General features: G+C 45.5%; 2 protein-coding genes across 4 annotated transcripts in view; one reads left to right on the forward strand and one right to left on the reverse strand.

Moving 5' to 3' along the window:
- prmt3 (protein arginine methyltransferase 3) overlaps positions 1 to 13,174 on the reverse strand; it is a 99,406-nt gene that overhangs the window by 24,939 nt on the left and 61,293 nt on the right. The window lies entirely within an intron of this gene.
- Positions 123 to 5,720, forward strand: LOC147269097 (histone acetyltransferase p300-like). The gene is made up of 16 exons (XM_086193857.1): positions 123 to 241; positions 379 to 461; positions 732 to 776; positions 1,143 to 1,261; positions 1,452 to 1,691; positions 1,978 to 2,066; positions 2,335 to 2,415; positions 2,794 to 2,850; positions 2,970 to 3,047; positions 3,155 to 3,222; positions 3,333 to 3,483; positions 3,632 to 3,892; positions 4,019 to 4,184; positions 4,325 to 4,507; positions 4,622 to 4,839; positions 5,019 to 5,720. The coding sequence occupies exons 2-16, from the start codon at positions 401 to 403 to the stop codon at positions 5,026 to 5,028; spliced, it is 1,827 nt and encodes a 608-aa protein (XP_086049983.1). The 5' UTR covers positions 123 to 241; positions 379 to 400; the 3' UTR covers positions 5,029 to 5,720.

Below are 13,174 nucleotides of genomic sequence, written 5' to 3' on the forward strand. Positions count from 1 at the left end.
GGCAGAGGTCAGATTTCATTGTCTTCACTGCAGACACTGGGCTTGACACTGACAGACATGACAGAGGCCAGTTGGCAAAGACGTCACAACAATGATGTTAAGTTTTACAGTTCAGGGACTGAAGCCAATGAGGATGACAGACCAGGACAACATATTTACAAGGTATAAGACGCTCCGAAAGCTAAATCCTAGCACCAATCAAACTTCTGCAAAGGCCCCTGATTTCTTAAGTCCACCTGAGGTATTTTATCTGCATTTCATACTCCACTGTTGTTACATCAGACGGCGGTCTTTTAATTTGATCGAAATTGAAACTTCAACAAATGCATGTCACGTTTCCCAAGAGCCTGAGGTGTTGTCTTCATATTTAATTTACAGATACAAACTTGACTTCTTTGGAATGAAGTCAGCAAAGAAATCCTTTAGGAAGCATCGCCAGACTCCATTCTCAGGAGACCCCAGTATGTATACACACACCTAATCTTAACCATCACATCTGATGATGACCAACGAAGGCAAAAAGAGCAACGTTCACCTAAACAGGATTCAAATTAATACCTCAATGTATCACTGATATCCTTAGTTCTTTTACAAAACGCTCACATCAGCTTAATATGCCTTACAGACACTTTATCTTATGGTTGTAAGGTATATCTTGTACACATTGCAAGGTTTTACTCATGATCCATGGGAGATGTGAAAAGCACTGAATCTTCTCTTCTGTTTTCTAGAGTCAAAGAGGAGAAATGATGAGACGATTGTGGTAAAGGCGCGAGGTAACTTCACATCTAGGAAATGTGTTCTCAAATGTTTTTTTGGGGGGGGGGGGACACCACCATTCGCTCTAAGACAGCAGTGACGATACTGGAAGAGAGAGTAAACGGTGCCAAGCCTGACACTCAGACCTGGTTCCGTTTTGTTGCCACGTCTCAGAGATTGAAAATTTCAGGTTCAAGGGCTGGTGTCAGGCCAGTACGAGCCTGTGGTGTGTGATGAGTCATCCTTTTTGGCATTCTTCTTCCACCCCTACTTGTCTTGGAGCTTCCCAATCATAGCCTCTGCATCCCATCTGTCTTTTTAAACTGACAAATTCTGTTGTTCTTCCCACCTCCAAGTCTCTGATTTGATCTTTTTCCCTCCAGTGTCTAAGAAGGAGCAGCTGCGCCAAGCTCTCATGCCGACCCTAGAGGCTTTGTACCGGCAGGACCCTGAGTCCCTTCCTTTCCGTCTGCCAGTGGACCCCCAGATACTGGGAATACCTGTACGTATTCAAACAAGTAACAAAACTGACCTAATAAAGTACTGCTCTGGCTGCCATTTTGCCTCAAATAGGAAAAAAATTTTAAAAACACATAAAATGTTGACAGTTTATCAGAAGTTTGACATTGAAATGAATATTTTAACGCTCCACATAACTGTTCAATTCATGGTCTTTGCCACCTCCAAACCAGGACTATTTTGAAGTTGTAAAGAAGCCCATGGACCTGTTGACCATCAGGAGGAAGCTGATCAGTGGGCAGTACAAAGACCCGTGGCGGTATGTCGAAGACGTCTGGCTCATGTTTAACAACGCCTGGCTCTACAACAAGAAGACCTCACTTGTCTACCAGTACTGCTCCAAGCTGGCCGAGGTGTTCGAGACTGAGATTGATCCTGTCATGAAGAGCCTGGGATACTGCTGCGGAAGGAAGGTAAGGCACAAGCTCATACGGTTGGGCATTAATCCGCTCAGGCCCTTTTCGCAACAACAAGTTATTGCAGGTTCTTGAATCGGAGACTAAAAGATTCAAGAACCTGCCATATTAATATTTCAAAAATTCTCAGTCTATGCGGGATGTTTAAGTCCACAAATGACAAAACCAATGAAAAAGGAAAGTATATCCAGAAAACATTACATGCTAGTATTTCTCATGCTCAGCCGAGGCAACAACTTCCTTTCTTTCAACAACTTTTTCTCTTTGTCTCTTGTTGTTACAGTTTAGCTTTAACCCCAGTGATTTACCCTGCGGTGGAAGAGAAAAATGCAAAATCCCACGTGACACAATTTATTTTAACTACCAGAACAGGTAAGGCCAACTAACACATCAGAACACAAGCAACACACAAATCAGCACGAAAACAATACAAAAAAATTACAGCAGTATTGACATTTAGATGTTTTGGCTGTGAAAATGCAGCCAAGTGATGTATCTGATTATTTTCACACTGAATGTATTTCCCTCAATGGTGCAGTCACAGATAAGTTTTAATTTGTCTTCAAATGGTTTCCCTGGCACCATTTCCATTTCAGTTTACATCCTGGCATTAACCCAAATCTGGTCTTCTTGTTCACAGGTTCAACATCTGCCAGAAGTGTTTCAATGAAGCCCGGGGCAACAGAATTTCCCTGATACATGACCCCTACACGCCTTGGATGTGAGTACAACTTAAACTTCCAGACAAGCTTTTATCCTCAGATATCCGAAGCTGATATTTGTATTCTCTACATCATAATGTCATAACTTCCATGGTCATTTTGATTTGGTCATGAAAATTAACACTGAAAAACCACTGGACATCTGGCCAGCTCCTGGAGATGTCCAGTGGTTTCTGCTCTGGTCACAATGAATCATCCTGATAGAACTTGAACCACTGCAGGGCAGTAAGAAGCTTATTTTTGCCAAATAAAATGTGGGTCGACAGTGCATGTAGTTGCATTACAGCTGAGGATGACCTTGCTTTTGGTTCCACATTGTGAATGTTCTCATTCTTGTTGTTCTTGTTATTTAGTTTGTATTTTGATCTTTCTCACAGGAACGTTGAAAAAAGCCACTTCCAGCCAATGAGGAACGACAACTATGTCCCTGAAATGTAAGTCTCCCTCTAAGTTCATTTCCTGCACTAAATTTAGTCACCTGTGCACCGAAGAGGGAGAATTCAATGATGTCACGTCTGACTATGTCTGTCGTTTCTGCTGTTGTTGTTTTCAGGTTTGTAAAGTGTAACGACTGCGGTCGGAAAATGCATCAGATCTGTGTGCTGCATAATCCCATTGTATCGCAGTCAGGGTAAGCCATCTTTGACGCAACTTTGGAAAATATATTTTAGAGCACCCGGCAACGCTTACTAACCTTTAAATGTAACCGTTGATTAACCATTTCCTCCCAAACCACAGATTTACATGTGACAACTGCCTCAAGAAGTCATCCAAGACGAGGCCAGAGAACACATACACGGCCAAAAGTAAGTGGATTATATTCCTCGCATGCTTCATGCCGTTGTTTTATCCAACAGTTTCAGCAGAATAGATGTTTGTATGAACTTTGCTAAAATGGCTCCCTGGTCTTTTGCAGGGCTTCCCCAGACCTGGCTGGGCAACTATCTGGAGCACCGTGTAAATAGCTTCCTTAAGCAGCAGAACCAGCCTGAAGCGGGCAAGGTCATCATCCGTGTGGTAGATGCCACAAACCAGATGGTGCATGTCAAGCCGCACATGAAGTCCAGGTAGGAGATGAAGTCCTTAGTCCAGTAGAGGAAGCAGTAGGGTTTAGCCGCTGATCGTAACGTTTCTCTGATTTTTTGACCATCATTAAACTGCTGGCTTTCTGTTAACCTTTCTCCTGAACCTGTCTTGTTCGTTTCTCTTTTCCAGATTTGTCGACAAGGGGGAGATGCCTGCCTGCTTTCCCTACACAACGAAAACAGTATTTGCCTTTCAGGAGTTGGACGGGGTGGATGTCTGCTTTTTTGGGATGCAGGTGCAAGAGTACGGCTCCAACTGCCCCCCTCCCAATCACAAAAAGGTCTACATTGCTTATCTTGACAGCGTACACTTTTTCCAGCCTGGACACCTGAGGACTGCTGTTTATCACGAGATTCTGCTGGGTTACTTGAATTACGTCAAGAAGCGAGGGTAAGCAAAAAGCTCAATATTTGTGAGGTAAAACAACCTTACAGAACATTATGGTAACACAGTGAAATCAGATGAATGCTTCTCCTTGACACTACCCCTAATTCATTAACCCTCACCCTGTCTCAGGTTTACAGCAGCTTATTTTTGGTCATGCCCGCCTTCTGACGGGGATGATTACATTTTTCATCGCCATCCAGCAGACCAAAAGATCCCTGACTCTGAACGTCTGCGTAAATGGTATCAGAAGATGCTGGACAAGGCCGTAGCTGAGGGCATAGCCCAAAACTACAAGGTACCACTTGTTTTCATCATAAAAACTCTCCCACATCATACAAAATTTGCCAGTGCCAGACAATATCCACGCCACAAGATCAAGTTGTGGAGTTTCCATGACTGTACATTTTAATGTGTTTGTTCCGCTTTGCCCCTCAGGACATCTTCCAACATGTACTAGATGAGAATTTGAGTGCCAAGGATCTAGTATATTTTGAAGGGGACATCTGGCCCCGCGCCCTGGAGGACTGTGTCCAGGATCAGGAAGAGGACGAAGAAGAGGAACAGGACTGCAGTGACAACCTGACAAACAGAGTCTATGCCAGAGCAGAGCAAAATGAGGTACGTACATCTACATTCCTCTCATCTAGCTGCTAATTCTTGTTCAGAGGATGAACGGCATTTACAAGAAGCACATTAATGCAGCAACTGATCCTGTCCACTCTTAATTCCCAGGACTATTTTGTAATTCAGCTAAATGAGGTGTCAACGGCCAACATCCAGCAGCCCATTACTGACCCAGACCCCCTGATGTATAGTAACTGGATCGACGGTTCCGGTTCCTTCCTGGAACTGTCGAAGCAAAGAAACCTGGAGTTCAGTTCTCTCAGGAGGTCCAAGTGGAGCACAATGCACATGCTGTTTGAGCTCCACAGTCAGCTCCACATCGTGAGGTGAGAATCAAAGCTCTCTGAAATCTTCCAAATCTTGAATTGAGAGGAGCAGCTGGTGTCCCTCCAAACTACTGCAGCACAACTAACTGCAGGATTGTAGTTTGCCTTATATTTACATGGAAAGCTTTAACAAATACTACACGTCAATTAATTAATAATTCCTTTCTCATGCTATTCAGAGTCCTGTAGCCTCTTGCCATCCCAGTATCCAGAGCAGTGCCATTTCAAGAGAGCTACAATCAAACAAAGGGACCAGAAAACTGAACAGCTGGAACAAAGGATTGACGACATGGAGCAGGACTCCTGGGCTGATGACCTGACGTAACGTAACAGCTATGCAAGGGCTACAGTCAGTCAACATCAAGATGTAGACGCACCAGCTGAGGAGCCACACACTCTGGAGCAACAAGTGGTCCGGTTCCTGTGCAGCAACAACATCTACCTTGACATACAACAAATTTCAGCTTGTCGCACTCTACCACGCAAAGATAGACAAGCCAAGCCTGTGAATTTGGTAAAATTAGTGAATGAAAGCACAAGATTAAAGTGTTGAATCAGTGGAAAAACCTTACGACTACTGGGGTGTATTCTAATGAGCACAAGACAAAGAAAAATGACAAAATAGCCTGGAAGGCCCACAAACTCAGAGAGCCAACCAAAATTCAAGCAACAAGGACAAGGAATGGAAAAGTGTTCATAAACTGAAATGGACCACCAGAGGAAGCTAAGGTGTTTGCAGGACGAAATCCAAGCGGTCTGGACTGGGATTGTGCCTCCACAAGGAGCAAAGCCAGCTCAAGACATTCATCTGCAGAAGATTTTACATCATCATGCCCAGAGAAAAAGAATGTGGCAAATATAGTAAAGAAGATATTTCAGTATTTTTGTGTGTTTTTCAGAATATTTTGTTTCCTTTCATTAAGTGATGGAGTTGATTTAAATTTCATTCTTGAACTGAACTGAAAGTTCCTCAATCTTTTCAGCTCTCACAGATTGTGGTGGTGCAGTCAAAACTAGAAGAGCTGAAATAGTTTGTTGTTGGTGTTGTTCTGGTTTCAGAATTTACGGAGCCATTCCTGTGTGTTCACACCAAATGTGAATCTGCCCATTCGCGTGAACAGTTTCCATACAAAATCTATGCAAACGTGCGAATTACGCAAATTTTCAGTTGGGCGGCGCGAATGAGGTGAATTCACGTGGCCAATTTTTGCAATTCGTGCAAGTTGAAAATATTCAACTTTGCCGAAAAATTTGAGTTACGACAGCCAATCAGCGTTGAGGTTGTCCCGATGTCACAGCTGACTGTGTCACAAGATGGAGGACAAGTTGATTGTGGCTATGGGAAGCCAAAGTTATATGACACTACGTGTCAAAATTACGAGAACCGGTTGAATAAGTTGGTGTCCATTCATGAAATTCTGTCACCCATCCGAGCTAGCAAGTCGTTAAACTGGCCAGTCATCATCCAAAAATGCCGCTGGAAGCGGCAGTTATCCAGACGCAGCCCCTGGAGGACTTCAGTGAATTGCACCGAGCTGTGCTTGCCTCTAGATGGTGTTGTGAACCCAGATACAACGGCTTTTAGTATTCCAACGTAGTTCGGCCTTCCACAGCAGGTAACACGCAACAGTTCTTTGAATAATCACGGTGAAATGGCGGAAAGAAAAATTGCAGGAAATACTTGCTACTCGGCCAAGTGAGCGAATTCGATTTATTCATTGGTGCTGATAAAAAAAAAAACACACACTCACACACTTAATCACCATAACCATCAACTATCTTCTAGACAAAGAGAATCTCCATGATGCACGGCTCCACTGTGGCTCAAACAAGTGAGTGTGATGCTCCAGTCTGCTCTGGGGAATCATCAGCCATTGAAACCACTGATAAGATTTTGTTCCTATTCCAAGAGAAAACCAACATACTAAAGTACTGGTTCATCCAGGATATTCTTGTTAAACACATACATGTCAAATGAAAAATTTAAATCTATTCATTCATTCTTCTGTAAATGTCATTTTTATTCACATCAGTTTGTATTGATTACATCACCCACAAGCATGTAGGTTAAATCTAAAGGCATGAACCAGTTGATTCAGAAGCTGCGGATCAGCTCATGATCGAAAAACATTCAATCTGTAATAAGGGAGTGAACGGTGCAGCTGGTTATACATTTCTTGTTTATTCCTCAAAGGTGAAAAGCAAATGAGAACAGTCTGGCTTAAATCCTCCCTCTACCTGTGTTGCAGTAAGCGTGCGACCTCTCTTCCTGTTTCCGTGTGTTGCTGAACGTAGTGCCTTGCTTCATGGCACTAGCTAAAGTGTGATCATCCCTGCTAATTCCTTATTTCGTTCACTAATTACCTTCCAAAACTACATATCTAATTGCTTTCTTTGGCCAAAGTTTAAAAGATCATCTCTCTTGTGGCGAGTTTTTCTGCCGTAAACTCTCCACTCTAAGCTAACGATGGCTTCCCCTCTCGCTCTCCTCTCTCCTGCTCAGTGTGCCACATATTTACTTACCCCTCTGCCTCCTTTAGTGATACTGACAAGTGTGTTAAATGTAGTTTTGTAGCGTTGGAAGTGAAGCCTAGCAAGGTTGAATTGGACCTGTGATGGCTCCGCACCGACGGATCCGAACTATTAGCCGTTAGCGTTAGCCAGCCCCCGTTAGCTGGTCCAGTCATCCTTTGCTTAGCTCCTAGCTTCGTCCCAACTGCCGCTTTCCTGGCAGCTCCTGAGCACCTGGGAAACCAGGGCACCTGAGTGACTGTCTAAAGGAAGCAGAGTCATAAGTAGAAGTCTGCTGTTAATGACCAACAACAGCTTCATGTTTCCAATAGGTTCTCCCCACTCAGCAACACACCCGGTGAGAAAGCCACTCTGGTCATTGGAAGTTCCATTCTGAGAAATGTGAAATTAGCAACACTGGTGACCACAGCCAAATGTATTCCAGGGGCCACGGCAGGCAACGGCCAGTCAATTTTAAAACTGCTGGCAAACGGTCAATGTGACTACCATAAAATAGTTGGCAGTAATGACATCCCACTACACCAGTCGGAGGTCACAAAAATTGATATGGAGTCGCTGTGTACATTTATGAAGACGATGTTGGACTACACTACATGACCCACTACAACCCTGGCTGGGATGAAAGAGGAGACACCCTCACATTGGTGTTTTATGTCCATTGTGCAGCGCCCCCTGTTGATTATGTAATGATTCAGGTCAAAACTGAGAGTGCTGGCCAGTTCAACAAACAGGGTGAAGGGTCATCAAATCTTGAACAGTACGGGTTCAAGAGACTGCAGCAATTTTGTGGGATAAGGGTCTGAATTTGCAGCCTCCTGGCTCTGGTCCTGACCTCAGGCCTTGAGACCACCTGTCTGTCATCGAGTTTGTGATCAACATTGACACCCTGATGCTGATGATTCCTGAGCTGCTCATCCATCATGCGAATTTCCCGTTCAACCACATCCCAAAGGTGCTGTATTGGATGGAGATCTGGTGACTGTGGAGGCCATTTGAGTACAGTGAACTCACTGTCATGTTCAAGAAACCAGTCTGAGATGATTGGAGCTTTATGAAATGGGGCGTTATCCTGCTGGAAGTAGCCATCAGAAGATGGGTACACTGTGGTCATAAAGGGATGAACATGGTCAGCAACAATACTCAGGTAGGCTGTGGCGTTGCAACGATGCTCAATTGGTAGTTAGGGGCCCAAAGTGTGCCAAGAAAATATCCCCCACACCATTACACCACCAGCACCAGCCTGAACCATTGATACAAGGCAGGATGGAGCCATGCTTTCATGTTGTTTGTTATGTCGCTCCGTTATTGTGTTAGTACACCTTATTACTTGACACACGGAGCAAGAGAACAGATTCGTGTTGATTCATTTGGCTCTTTATTTCTTCTTCTTACTGGCTATTGTTTACAGTCAAGGTAGCCCTAGCGGCGGTTTGCTCCCCCTGGTGGCAAGTACAAATATAACATCCAGGTTCATACATAACATATCCCCTCCCCACTAAGACTGATTGTCAATAACAAACACATTTCATCTGAGCAAATTAAGAAATCACATCTCCTTTAAATTATCCAAGACATAAGATTCATACATCATTTACTACTCAATAACATTAAACAATGCGTTATGTGATAGCAACAGTAACCACTTATAATTTCCAAACGAACACATTAAACAGTGTTCAACTTCACATTTGACATTCTTCAATTTTCCATTTCTTTTTTTTTTTTAACATTTGTTTATTGAGCACGGTAACGTGCTGGCGGACGTGTGATCCTCACAGGATAACGTCGCACAGTCTCTGTCTCTGCACTTTCCATGCGTGTTGTTTCTGTGGACTGTGGTGCTTTGGGTGATTTTACTGGTTTGTGTGGCAAAATATCAGTATCCTCCATCTGTTGAGGTGTACTTGTGTCAAAGGTGTTACCTGTTGTGGTCGTGGTTGTCAGAGGAAATGACACAGGAGAACTCACAGGTAGACTCTCTGCAGTCCCTTGTGTGTCTGACTCAGGCCGAGTCAGTATCTGGTCCACATGACGTTTCCAGACACCTTGTGTGCCCACATTTACCTTGTAGGACACAGGTCCGGTCTTCTCGATCACCACAGCTGACGTCCACTTATCCTCCCCTCTCCTATAATCACGCACGATCACAGGCTCACCAACGTCGAACTGCCTCTCCTTGGAGTGCAGCTGACGCCGCTGCTGTTGAGCAGTCTGTGACTGGAGCACTGCTTCAGCAACACTCGGCTTCAGGAAATCCAGTCGAGAACGCAGCTTGCGTCTGATGAAAAGCATGGCTGGGGATTCCTTTGTGGTTGCATGGGGGTTGTTGCGGTAGGTCAGGAGGAATGTGTCTAGACGTTGTTGCACAGGTGTCGTTCCTCTGGAAGATTTCAGAGCATGTTTGAATGTTTGCACAAAGCGCTCTACCAAGCCATTGGAAGCAGGGTGGTACGGTGCTGAGCGAATGTGTTTGACTCCATTAGCTTTCAGGAACATGCTGAATTCTTCAGAACAGAACTGAGGACCGTTGTCGCTGACAAGACTGTGTGGGATGCCATAGCGACTAAAGAGTCCCCTAAGCACTTGTATGGTCTTCATTGATGTGGTGCTATCCATGATGTGCACCTCGGGCCATTTGGAGTGTGCGTCCACGGCAACTAGGTACATGTGTCCTTCAAATGGACCGGCAAAGTCCACATGTATTCGTTCCCAGGGACTGGATGGCCACATCCATGGGTGTAAGGGTGCTTGACTAGGGTCTCTCTGTATGTGTTAACAAGAGTGGCATGACTTTGCTTGGTGTTCGATCCGAGAGTCGATGCCAGGCCACCACACGTAGCTGCGAGCTAAGCTCTTCATCCTCACTACACCTGGGTGTGCTGAGTGTAGCTCTTCCAGCACACGGGGGCGCAGCTTGTGTGGCACAATCACTCTCGAGCCCCACATCAGGCAACCGTGTTGCACAGTGAGATCATGGCGGCGTTGGAGATAGGGTGACAGCTCCTCCCCGGCGTCCTTTACAGCTGGCAAATGGCCACTTGTGACCATTTCCATAACACGAGACAGGGTGGAGTCAGACATGGTGTGACGCCTGATCTCTGTGCTGCTGACTGGTAATGTCTCTAACTGTGATGTGTAAAACACCTCCACTGCACCTTGTGTTTCACTGTGGGCATGAGGGAGTGGTAACCTTGACAGTCCATCAGCATTGGCATGTTGGGCCCCTTTTCTGTACTCTATGGTGTAATTGTGAGCAGCGAGCAGGAGTGCCCAGCGTTGCATGCGAGCTGCTGCCATGGATGGTGTGCTTTTCACTGGACTGAGGATGGTGGTTAGTGGGCGATGGTCAGTGAGCAGAGTGAATTTGTTGCCATACAGGTACTGGTGGAACTTACGTACCCCAAAAACTATGCCTAAGGCCTCCCTTTCGATCTGAGCATAGTTTCGCTCTGCTTTGCTGAGAGTTCTCGATGCATAAGCTATGGGTCTTTCTTCACCATCCGGCATGACATGTGAGAGCACAGCTCCGACCCCATAGGGTGAGGCGTCACAAGCAAGGCGGAGAGGTAGCTCAGGGTTGTAGTGTGTGAGCACCTCTTGTGACACTAGGAGTGCTTTAGCTTTCTGGAACGCTGATGCACAGGCTGATGTCCACTGCCACTTCTTTTCTTTGTTTAACAGTTCATTCAGCGGCTGCAGCACTGTGGCCAGGTCAGGAATGAAGCGTCCATAGTAGTTGAGCATTCCTAAGAACGAACGAAGTTGACTTACGTCGCCTGGTGCTGGTGCTTCCACAATGGCGCGTACCTTCTCAGGTGACTTGTGGAGCCCAGCAGCGTCGATGATGTGGCCCAGGTATTCTACGGACTCCTGGAAGAAGAGACATTTCTCTGACTTGAGGTGCAGGCCGTATTCCTCTAGCCTGCTGAGAACAGCATCCAGGGTTTTCAGGTGTGTCTGCTCATCAGGACCACTCACTAGGATGTCATCTAGATAGCAGTGAGTGTGTGGCAGGCCGAGGAGCACCTGGTCCATTGCCTTCTGAAATAAGGCTGATGACGCAACACCAAACGGTAAGCGATTGAAGCAAAAAAGTCCTTTCTGTGTTGAGATAGTAAGCAGGTTCTTGGAGCTCTCCTCTACTTCCATCTGTAGGTAAGCGTTGGAAAGATCCAGCTTACTGAAGCGTTGACCTCCGGCGAGAGAAGCGAACAAGTCCTCAATACGTGGAATTGGGTACTTGTCGATGCACAGAGCTGAGTTGAGGGTGACTTTAAAATTCCTGCAGAGTCTCACGGTGCCGTCCTTTTTGTTCACGGGCACCACTGGCGTCGCCCAGTCACTGTGCGCCACTGGTGAGATGACGCCAAGCTCAGTGAGGCGTTTCAGTGAGGCTTCCACTCGTGGTCGAAGAGCATATGGCACGTTGCGTGGTGGGCAGAATTTGGGTGTGCTGTTTGGCTTTAGAGTCTGGCTTTCACTCCTTTCATGGTGCCTAACTGGTCGGAGAAAACAGCGGAATGTCTCTTTAACACAGTCTCTAAGCTGCCTGTCGGTGTATGTTCAGCAACATGTACAGTCTTTATATTTCTCCAATTCAGTCTAATGGCTCTCAGCCACTCCCTGCCAAACAATGGTGGAGCACCCACCTTCACCACGTACAGTGGAAAATCAGCATGTTGCCTATTCAACTCCACATGCACTGTAATAACTCCTTCTGGTGGCAAAGGCTCTCCTGAGTATGTCTTAAGGACAACATCAGTGGGTTGTAAAGGGACTTTGTGTAGCTTTCGTTTGTACAGTTCATACGGAATCACTGACACTGCAGCCCCTGTATCTAACTCCATCTCCATTTTCTTTCCATTTACTATTGGCCTTAGTGATATGCACGAATTTTCCCTTTCTGTGACACTGCATACAGCCCTAAGTCACTGTCGCTGTCTGATTTTGTTTCTTCAAGGTCACTTTCACTAGCCTCAACGTGATGTATTCTTTTCTTTTTATCTTTCCCACTGCGTCTGTTTACACTACTCTTTTGTTCAGCCTTTCCCCCTTTTTGTCTATTTTCCTTCTCCTGACTGTTTTTAGCTTTACCCCTGCACATTCGTTTTGTGTGGCCTTTCCTCCCACAATGGTGACAGTCGCGATCTTTATACCAGCAGTTGTCATCATTATGACCCACATTCCCACAGCGGCGGCATTTCCCACTTTGCGAAAACACCGCATTCACTTTCAATGAGCTGCTTAAGTGCTGCACGTCGCGTGCCGCTGTCTTGGCTGACACTGCTACTTCAACTGCCTTTCTAAACGTGAGCTTATCTTCCGTTAACAAACGTTTCTGTACGGCTTCACATTTCAATCCACATACGAATCTGTCCCTCAGGGCGTCCTCTAAGTAAGCTCCAAACTCGCATTGTTCTGACAGTCGTTTTAGTACCGCTACGTACTGCGCTATTGTCTCTCCCTCCCCCTGATTTCGATTATGAAACCTAAACCTCTCTGCTATGACAAGCGGTTTCGGAGTGAAGTGGTCTTTTAGCACAGTCACTATTTCCTCATAGGTCTTGTCACCGGGTGTCATGGGCGCTACTAAACTACGAAGCAGCCCGTACGTTTTCGGTCCCATTACACGAAACAGCACCGGCCGTTTCTTAGCAACGGTTATATCATTAGCCAGCACATAGTGTTCAAAACGTTGAATGTAAGTCGCCCATTGTTCACCAGACTCGTCAAAGGCGTCCATATGTCCAATAATTCCTGCCATCGTGCGTCTCTCTGGGATCGTTGGAACTTCCGACGCGCT

The sequence above is a fragment of the Aulostomus chinensis genome, chromosome 2, assembly GCF_037954235.1.
Source record: "Aulostomus chinensis isolate RoL2024-O1b breed Wild chromosome 2, RoL_Achi_v1.0, whole genome shotgun sequence".
Taxonomy (NCBI): Eukaryota; Metazoa; Chordata; class Actinopteri; order Syngnathiformes; family Aulostomidae; genus Aulostomus; species Aulostomus chinensis.